The sequence below is a fragment of the Mus musculus genome, chromosome 7 (assembly GCF_000001635.26).
Source record: "Mus musculus strain C57BL/6J chromosome 7, GRCm38.p6 C57BL/6J".
NCBI lineage: Eukaryota > Metazoa > Chordata > Mammalia > Rodentia > Muridae > Mus > Mus musculus.
The window spans coordinates 103,468,824-103,479,712 of NC_000073.6; the positions used below are offsets into that span (position 1 = coordinate 103,468,824).

A 10,889-nucleotide genomic window follows, 5' to 3' on the forward strand; every position below is an offset into this window, starting at 1 on the left:
ACACATCAAACAGCTTTAAGTGAACCCAGGTGACAAGGATCCTTTTAAGTCATTTGATGTTTATGATTGGATGGTTAATGTTGCAACCAAATAAACTTTTGTCTCTTTCCTAACAACTGTGCTTAAAATTATGCCCAGTTATATCCAAATTATCAATTGTATGTTTGATGATCAGTCATCAGATGCCATTTTGAAGAGGCTAATCATGTTTAGTAAGTAACAAAAAGATGGTAATTGTAAAGTAACCTATCTCCATGGCCAAGTTAAATATTAACACTGAGCCTTCCACACCAAAATTTTAAGTTACTAAAATGAAACCTATTGATTGCTTACTTTCCCAATAAGTAAGTTGGTAGAAATAACAGTGAAATTCCTCAAACAGATGAGTTTCAATTGGTGTGATATAGATTTGCCCTGTGCTTTAGCCTTTACACAGCAGAGGCAGGCTGTGTCGTTCTGATGCTAGCTAATCACTAACCATTCTATTGAGCACTTTCCCTCTTCCTATTTCCTAGCAAAGAACTTTCAATATGACCAACTTGCTTTGGTCTCTTTTCTCTGTGTTGCTTTAAGATTTCAGTGTCTTAAAGTCAAATACCTCTGCATGCGGAATCTTTTCTCTTTTACCAAGTGAGGAACTAAATAGAATGCTAAAATAGAAAATGAAGTTAAGATTTAAAATTTTTTACACTTTCCCTCTGTAAAATATAAAATGTATAAATTTGGTGTTGACAGACGTTAAAGCAAATATTGTATATAAATTGATGTTCTTGGTTCTTAGTATATCTTCCTTGAATGGTCAACTATTTAACAATGGTAACAAAGAATTACAGCAAAATGTTAAAAGGATAGTATAATTGTTGGAGCATTTATAACTCCATCCATTATTTTAGTTCCTCCATCATCATTGGCTTAAATGCAAGATACTCTTATTTCAGTAGCTTTACTTTTAATACAAAAGTGAAAATTTTGCAGTAAGATTTAATTAGATCTTGCATTCATAAAATTATGAAGCAAAACCTAATGTACAATATTTCATCTTTTCTTTTGCAGACAAGGTTAATGCTGCTGCACAGGATGACATTTTGGAAACCTAGGCTAGAAATTCTAGATTCAACACATAAATACCTTGAGTAAAGGCTTTGCAATGCTACCTCCCTGCTGAGAAGATTATCCTGATTATTATACATTATATTTTAAACATCCTTAGTTTTAATATGGTAAATGATACAACACATCACTACATTTCATTTTTCTACCTGGTTGGTATTCCTGGCTTCGAAAATTTTCACTACTTGATCAGCATCCCTGTTTGCCTCCTGTTTGTCTTGACCTTACTGGGGAACAGCATAGTCATTGCTACTATCAAGCTGGAGCCAAGCCTCCACCAGCCTATGTATTTCTTTCTTTGCATGTTGGCAATGAATGACATTCTTCTTACCTGTTCCACGTCCCTGAAAATGCTTGGTATTTTCTGGTTTAATGAACACTGGATTGAGTTTGATGTCTGTCTAACACAAATGTATTTTATTCACACACTTTGCATTTTTGAGTCAGCCATCCTGGTGGCTATGGCTTTTGATCGCTTTGTGGCCATTTGCATCCCACTGCATTATGCAACCATCCTCACAACAGCCATGGTTATTAAGCTGGGTGTAGTTGGCTTGAGCCGAGCTCTGCTGATGGTTTTGCCATGCCCTCTTCTCATTAAGAGGCTGCCCTACTACACAGGCTATATAATCCCTCATACCTACTGTGAGCACATGGCTGTGGTGAAGTTAGCCAGTGCCAACACTTTCATTAACAGAGCATACGGAATCTCAGCAGCCCTTTCAGTAATAACATTGGACGTATGGCTCATAGCCGCATCTTACATAAAAATCCTTCAAGCAGTGTTCCGGCTTTCTTCCCAGAATGCCCGCTCCAAAGCCCTGGGCACCTGTGCTGCTCATGTCTGCACTATTCTTGCCTTCTATACACCTGCACTGTTTAGCTTCCTAACTCATCGCATTGGCAAGAATGTGCCTCCAAGTGTCCACATCATCTTGGCAAGCATGTACCTTCTAGTGCCCCCCACAGTCAATCCGTTGGTGTATGGTGTCAAGACAAAACAGATTCGAGATCGAGTGCTGAGCCTCTTTTCACACTTGAAAATTGCTGAATACTAAACCATTTAGATAACATTTGTGCTGGAAGAATATGTCTCATGATATAATGGGGTATTATCTAACCCTTGCTCTATTGCTACAGTATGATGCTATTTCTCTTTTATGTTATTTTTTAAAGAGAACAGATTTATGGTGTGATGTAATATTTGTGTATTGATCAAATTTTATGTAAAATATGTCTTTTTATCACTTCATTCAGTATCTTTACATTATATAATTCTGATTACACGCATATAATCCATCATTATATATCTTTCTGTCAATTACTCTGTGTACACTTCATATTTAGTGACAAATTTCTAGGCAAAATAAATGGAATGATTTCAATTTTAGCTTCATATGTAGACTTTTGAATGCTGACACTGCAGTCCTTCTTTTAGAATAATTCTCAGCAGCTGCGTTAACCTGTATAACTGCTGTCTGCAACCTAACCAGTGAACAAACAATTTATATCCTTTATTAAATACAAGTATGATCTTTTTGCCTAATTTCATCAGATCATTTTAAAGCATTTTGTTTTTCTTTATGTCTTTGTTAAGAAAATCAACACTGACCATTTTTATTTCTTTCACCAGAGAAGTAATTTTAGCTGGCTAATGGCTTCCTGAACATCTGGTAACCAGTAAAGATAGACAATGTACCTTTATTTGAAACAAGAACATTTGAAGCAAGTATGTTGTGCTCTATAAGAATTTTAAACTCAATTCTTCTGAGATAGTGAAAGGAGGTAGAAGACTTGAGTCTGTTTGAAGAATAAAAACATACCAGAAAAGTTATTATTCACTCATCTTAAGTCTCAAATTATTTAATATATACCTAGTTTATCAAGGAAGTATTTAGACTAAGATGATACATGTTAACATACAAATGAGAGAAATGAAAAGCACCATATTATAAAGTTGTGGTAGAAATTGTACTATAATTCTACTAATCATTCATACACTCTCTTGAAGAGAATACTGCTAGTGGACAGTGTAACAGTATGGTGACAAAACTTTACCCCACCATTAGCATCTCTAAAGAGACATAACAGATACAATGCTAAACTTCTGTAGAATTTTCAATTAAATAAAAGGGAAATCATAAAAAGAAAGTAATAAAATAATTTATGATTCAAAATTATTGCCTCAGTGTTCTAAGGAAAAAAGTCTGTAAGTATGGATAAAAATGAGAACAGATTATATATTGTATACAAAGTTAAATTTTTCTCTAAAAATCTAGTATTGCTTTAATGTGCATTTTACACTGTTGTTAAGGAAAAGATAAGAAGGAGTTGTACCCCAGCTAGAAAATCAGAAATATTGTTTATTAATAATTGCAGTCATTTTTCCTGAATTTTATTATTATTATTTTATTAATCATTCCATTCATTAACATCTCAAATGATATCCCACTACCTAGTTACTCCTCCACAAATTTCCCATTCCACATCTGTCCTCTACTCCCTCCCCTTTGCCTCTTTGAGAGGGCTCCTGCACACAACCCCCTCTACCTTCCCACCACTCCTGTATCCTCCTATGCTGGGGCATCAAACCTCCAGGCTTCCCCTCCTATTGATGTCCGAAAAGGTCATCCTCTGCTACATATGTGTAGCCTCCCCTCCCCCAGCCTTAAGGGTTCCACTGTTTACATCGGGGTGGAGCTTGCCGCTTAATCGTTCTGCCACACCCACTGCTGGCTGCCGATTTGCTGTTCTGGAGCCATACACGTGGTCACCCTGCTACTGGACCCCAGGATTATTTGTTGGGAATCGCCCCGCCCTTCATAACTGCGTGTTGGAATAGTAAAATTGAGCTTTGATCAGAGTCCACTTTGACTTGGCTCCGTTCTTTCTTCCATCTGTCTAGTTCCTCTCTTTCAGCTCGAGCTGCCATCTCAGTTGTACCATTCCTCGAGACCTGCTGGTTGGCCCGCAACAGTTTGGTGCCTGAATAGGGACCTGAAGAATGGCAGAAGGACACTGAAAGAATGCTGTCCATGTGGAGCTCCACAGGAAAGGCAAAGGGTCTTCGTATCGGGCACTGGAGCAACGAAATGGTACATATGCTAGCGCTAGCTTAAATATGCTAGCGCTAGCTTAAAATTTCATTTTTGTAAAGTGTTGATGAGGGTGCGGTAGGATACGAACTAAACTTGAATTGGTGCTAACCCAACGCTGGTCCTGCTTTGGTCAGCAGCGTGTTAATCGGAACTAGAAACTGGAATCAGGCGGTTTTCTGCAGCTTTTAGGAAGCTGTTTCAGGTGGAAGAAGGTAGGGTTTAAAATTATGGATCAGGCGGTTGTCCTTAGTTTTCAGGAGCTGTTTCAGGCCAGAGGAGTAAGGCTTAAAGTACAATTGGTAAGAAATTTTTTTAGGTAGGATAGATAGCTGTTGCCCATGGTTCAAGGAAGAAGAAACAGTAGATTGCGGAACCTGGGAGAAAGTTGGTGAGGCCTTGAAAATCGTTCAGGCAGATAATTTTACCTTAGGCCTCTGGGCGCTTGTAAATGATGCGATAAAAGATGCCACTTCTCCAGGGTTAAATTGTTCCCAGGCAGAGCTTGTAGAATCCCAGGAGGAATGCCTATCAGAGAGGGCTTCCTCAGAAAAGGGTCCTCTTAACTCAAAAATTGATAAATGTGGAAACTCTGATGATGAACTGATTTCTAACAAAAATCACTCAGATAGAGGAGCTGCCCATTATTTTGATGAGAATTGGTTCTCTTGTGAATCTCCCACTCCACCTATGATCCCCACCTCGGGAGGTGCTACTCATAGGGACACATGACTAAGCAAATTGGAGTTTGAAATTAAGCTTCAGAGGCTGACTAATGAGCTGCAGGAGCTAAAAAAGATGTCAGAAGCAGAGAAGAGTAACTCTTCTGAAGTTCACCAGGTGCCGCTAGAAAGAGCTGTGAGTCAGGCTCGTGGGAAAGGACCAGAATACGTCTAATATGCTAGCCTTTCCTGTGGTTGAGGTAGTTGATCAGCAAGATACTAGGGCCAGACATTACCAGACTTTGGATTTCAAGTTGATAAAAGAGTTAAAAACGGCTGTTGTGCAATATGGCCCTTCAGCCCCATTCACTCAAGCATTACTGGACACAGTCGTGGAGTCACACTTAACCCCCCTAGATTGGAAGACTCTTTGTAAGGCTACCCTGTCAGGAGGAGATTTTTTGCTTTGGGATTCTGAATGGCGAGATGCCAGTAAGAAAACTGCCGCTTTTAATGCTCAGGCTGGTAATTTAGACTGGGATAGCAACATGCTTTTAGGAGAGGGTCCATATGAGGGACAGACAAATCAAATTGATTTTCCCATTGCAGTGTACACGCAAATTGCTACAGCTGCACGCCATGCTTGAGGACGGTTGCCAGTCAAAGGAGATATTGGTGGAAGTTTAGCTAGCATTCGGCAGAGTTCTGATGAGCCATATCAGAACTTTATGGACAGGTTATTGATTTCAGCTAGTAGAATCCTTGGAAGTTTGGACATGGGAAGTCCTTTCGTTATGCAATTGGCTTATGAGAATGCTAACACAATGTGTTGAGCTGCGATTCAACCACATAAGGGACAGACAGATTTGGCGGGATATGTCTGTCTTTGCGCAGACATCAGGCAGTCCTGCGCGATCTCGCAGGGGACCCACGTGCAAGCAATGTTCTCGTGGAAACGAGAGAATAATGCATGTTTTAAATGTGGAAGTTTAGATCATTTAAAAAGTAATTGTCCTAAGAACAAGGGTGCCAAGGTTAGACAACAGGCCATGCCCCAGGAATTTGTCCCTGGTACTGGAAGGTCTGCCACTGGGCAAGAGAATGTAAGTCTAAACCAGGGTTTTTGAGCCGCTCAGTGCTGGAAAACAAGGGAAGGGGTCAGCCCCAGACCCCGACTTACACAAAGAAAACAGATTATGGGGCTATAAATCTGCTGCCCAGCCAACAAGCTCAGATCAGTTCTTGATCTTGTCAGGTCAAACCCAGGAAATCCAAGACTGGACCTCTATTCCACCATCCATGCAGTATTAACCCCAGAAATGGGAGTCTTTGGACCACTACCTGTAGAAACCTGTGGCTTTCTTTTAGGACAAAGCAGTTCTATTGTAAAAGGCCTACAGATTCACCCAGGTGTTATAAATAATGATTATGAGGGAGAAATTAAAATCATAGCTGCTTCCCCTCATGGTGTTATAACTGTACCCGCTAATCAGAAAATTGCTCAACTTACTTTGATCCCTTTACGCCAGTCACTGTATAAATTCTTTAAAAATGAGAAAGGACAAAATAACTTTGACTCCTCTGGCGTAAATTGGGTGCAATCTATCACTAATCAGAGACCTAACCTTAAATTGACATTTGATGGAAAAAGCTTTAAAGGATTAATAGATACCGGGCCGATGTAACAATTATAAGATTATGGGCAAGACTAGCCCTCAAACTGGCCCTTGACTGATTCCTTAACTCACCTTCAAGGAATTGGGTATACTAGTAACCCAAAATGTAGTTCCAAATTGCTAACCTGGAGAGATGGAGATGGGAAATCAGGAAAAATTCAGCCGTATGTTATGTCAAATTTGCCTGTAACTCTGTGGGGAAAAGATCTGTTGTCACAGATGGGTGTTATTATGTACAGTTCTAAGGAGATGGTGACTGAACAGACATTTAGGCAGGGACCCCTGCCTGGTCATGGACTATTAAAAAAGGGACATGGAATTAAGACTTTTGAAGATCTTAAACCTCACTCTAACACAAGAGGTTTAAAGTATTGTCAGTAGTGGCCACTATATTACCTGCATCCCACGCCGAAAAAAATCCAATGGCTTAATGATATTCCGGTGTGGATAGATCAGTGGTCTTTACCTAAAGAAAAAATAGAGGCTGCTTCTTTGCTAGTGCAGGAGCAGTTAGAAGCAGGACATTTGGTGTAGTCTCATTCTCCTTGAAATACACCCATTTTCATTATCAGGAAGAAATCGGGTAAATGGAGTCTGTTACAAGATTTAAGAAAAGTTAATGAAACCATGGTACTTATGGGAACTTTACAACGGGGCTTCCCTCCCCAGTAGCCATTCCTAAGGGATATTATAAGATTGTTATAGATTTGAAAGATTGTTTCTTTACCATTCCTTTGCATCCAAAAAATTGTGAAAAATTTGCTTTTAGTGTTCCTTCTATAAATTTCAAGGAACCCATGAAAAGATATCATTAGACAGTTCTCCCACAGGGGATGGCTAATAGTTCCACCTTATGCCAAAGGTTTGTGGCACAAGCCATTCAGCCTGTTAGGCAACAATGGCCAAATATTTACATCATTCATTTCACAGATGATGTCTTGATGGCAAGAAAGGACCCCCAAGATTTGCTTTTGTGTTACAAAGACTTACAAAAAGCCTTAGCTGATAAGAGATTGCAAATTGCTTCTGAAAAGATACAAACTCAGGATCCTTATAATTATTTGGGTTTTAGACTCACTGTTCAAGCTGTTTTTTCCCAGAAAATTGTTATTTGTAGAGATAACTTAAGGACCTTAAATGATTTTCAAAAATTGTTAGGTGATATTATTTGGCTTCACCCCTATTTAAAGATTACTACAGGGGAGTTGAAACCTTTATTTGATATTCTTAAAGGGAGTTCTAATCCCACTTCCCCTAGATCCCTAACCTCAGAAGGATTGCTGGCCTTACAGCTAGTGGAAAAAGCTATTAAAGAACAATTTGTCACTTATATAGATTACTCCTTGCCGCTGCATCTGTTAATTTTTAATATGACTCATGTGCGTACGGGACTGCTATGGCAAAAATTTCCTATAATGTGGATACATTCGTTTGGATTTCTCCCAAATGTAATATCTTGCCATATCACGAATCAGTGGCACAGATAATTATCACTGGAAGAAGGCAGGCATTAATTTATTTTGGCAAAGAGCCAGATATCATTGTTCAGCCTTACAGCGTAAGTCAAGACACTTGGCTGAAACAGCATAGTACAGATTGGTTGCTTGCACAAATAGGGTTTAACGAAACTATAGACAGCCACTACCCCCAAGATAGGTTGATAAAATTTTTAAATGTACATGATGTGATATTTCCTAAAATGACTTCCTTACAGCCTTTATATAATGCTGTTGCGGCCGACCAGCAGCTCGCAATGAATGGTTCAATCGAGATGGCAACTCGGGCTGAAAGAGAGGAACTAGACGGGCCTAAGAAAGAATGGAGCCAAGTCAAGGTCACTCTGATCAATGCTCAATTTTACTGTTCCGACACTCAGTTATGAAGGAAGGGGGAGGGGACCCGATTCCTGCCAAATAATCTCGCAGTCCAGTAGCAGGGTGAGCATGTGTGTGGCTCCAATCAGCAAAGTGGCAGGTTCCAGCAGTGGGCGTGGCAGAAGGAATGAGCAGGAAGCTCCACCCCTGAGCAAGCAGGTTTCAGGCTGGGGGAGGGGAGACTACATAATGCTCTATTGATTTTTACTGATGGCTCCTCTAAGGGGCGAGCTGGATATCTTATTAATAATCAACAAAGTATCATAGAGACTCCTGGCCTTTTGGCTCAGCTAGCCAAATTAACAGCAGTACTAAAGGTCTTTCAGTCTGTACATGAGGCTTTTAATATCTTTACTGACAGTTTATATGTTACACAATCAGTACTCTTATTAGAGACCTGTGGTACGTTTCACTTCAATACACCATCAGGATCTTTATTTTCAGAATTGCAAAACATCATTCTCCCCCGGAAAAATCTGTTTTATATTGGCCACAAACGGTCTCACTCTGGTCTTCCTGGGCCTCTAGCTAAAGGCAATGATCACATTGACAGAGCTCTAATAGGAGAAGCCTTAATTTCGGATCCTGTTGCTTTGGCCAAATGTTATCATAAAAGGTTTCATCTCTCTAGCCATACCCTAAGGCTCTGACATAAGATCACTAAGGAGCAAGTGAGAATGATTGCAAAACAATGTCCTAAATGTATTACATTATCTCCAGTGCCACATTTAGGAGTCAATCCTAGAGGCCTTATGCCTAATCATATTTGGCAAATGGATATAACCCATTATGCAGAATTTGGAAAACTAAAATATATACATGTTTGTATCGATACCTGTTCAGGATTTCTTTTTGCTTCTCTGCATACAGGAGAGGCTTCTAAAAACGTAATTGATCATTGCCTACCAACCTTTAATGCCATGGGATTGCCTAAACTTATTAAGACAGATAATGGGCCATACTATTCTAGTAAAAATTTTATTTCATTCTGTAAGGAATTCGGTATCAAACATAAAACTAGAATTCCTTATAACCCCATGGTACAAGGAATAGTTGAACGTGCTCATCGCACCTTAAAGAGTTGGCTTTTTAAAACAAAACAGGGACAGTTATATCCCGCAAGGTCACCAAAGGCTCATCTTGCCTTTATTTTATTTGTTCTAAATTTTTTGCAAACTGATATTAAAGGTCAGTCTGCAGCAGATCGCCACTGGCATCCAGTTACTTCTAATTCTTATGCATTGGTAAAATAGAAGGACCTGCTGACTAACAAATAAAAGGGTCCAGATCCGGTTCTAATCTGGGGAAGGGGCTCGGTTTGTGTTTTTTCACCAGATAAAGATGGAGCGTGGTGGCTGCCTGAGAGATTAATTCATCAAATAAACACAGATTCTAAATCTTCTTGTAAGTATCACTCTGAGGACTAAAATTCCTCTTTTGCTTAGAATTCAGCTGAGAACTCAGGCTCCCAGAAAAGCTGTTTTCCTGCTACTCTCTGAGCCAGCTCCCCCACAAGAGGCCAGAGACTAGCCTTAGCTTTACAATTTACAACTGAATAAAGTACCTGGACTTCCCCAAAAGATTTACATTGCTACCTTCTCATTGTCTAGATCTTGTTTTTCAAGCAGGTCAATCAACATCCTCCAGCTGGACTGCAGTGGGCATGCATCCCTGCCCCCAAGAGCACACAGGTGGCAACTGCTATCTTCATTCCAAGGACATTCTAGGATGTGGCTTTCAGTCTGAGTTAAAATTTAGGTTTACCAAGAGGGCTAGAAGAGCAGATATTTCAAATATTAAAAGAGATTGTTTTTTATTCTGATAGATGGGCTTAGTCCTTTATCTGGCCTCTGGTTTTCCACCCTTGCTGTTACTGCAAGGTCCCCTTAGTTCCTCAGGCTGTGAGAATAACAGAGATGAAAAAAGATAACTTCCAGCTCCTATTTTAGCCACAAATTGTGGTGTTACTAATGACATAATTCTTGTCTAGGCCTTACTAAATCTGAGGTTGACAATTCTCCTTTAAGAGCTGCACAATACTCAGAATTGTGCATACTGGTTTGTGATCATAAGAATACAATATGGGTATCACTTGGTGCAGAGATTTACTACAGAGAAAAGTCCAGCTTGACCATTTCTGAGTTCCCAGTGAGATATACCCGGTTTAGATAGAGGTTGGTATCTATTTCCAGTTACAACCAAAAATATCTTTCTAAGGCTCTGCCTCCCCTCCCCAAAAGATACCAAGAGCCACAGGTGTGGGTCGTGACAGCATCCACGGGAGGAATTGGGTCAATTTCCACCCAAGCCAAGGTTAAAAGCCCATTCATCTACAGAGAAAAAAATTATTTGATCACCTCAGTTAAACTTAATTAATGGGGGTGGGGGAGAGGTTGAAGACCGTACCGTTAGAAGGGCAAGCCCTTCACAGCCTCCCACCCTATAAAAGCCAATTGGCCTTGTATTACGGAG

The 10,889-nt window shown here is 39.8% G+C and overlaps 1 protein-coding gene across 1 annotated transcript; it reads left to right on the plus strand.

Annotated features, from left to right (window-relative positions):
* Nucleotides 1-1,217: 1,217 nt before the first annotated feature.
* On the plus strand, nt 1,218-2,168 carry Olfr608 (olfactory receptor 608). Its single transcript, NM_146756.2, has one exon. The coding sequence runs from the start codon at nt 1,218-1,220 to the stop codon at nt 2,166-2,168; it is 951 nt and encodes a 316-aa protein (NP_666967.2).
* Nucleotides 2,169-10,889: the final 8,721 nt, after the last annotated feature.

What these genes read in the sequence shown, in the direction of transcription:
- Olfr608 (NM_146756.2), top strand. Translation starts at nt 1,218, where the DNA reads ATGGTAAATGATACAACACATCACTACATTTCATTTTTCTACCTGGTT.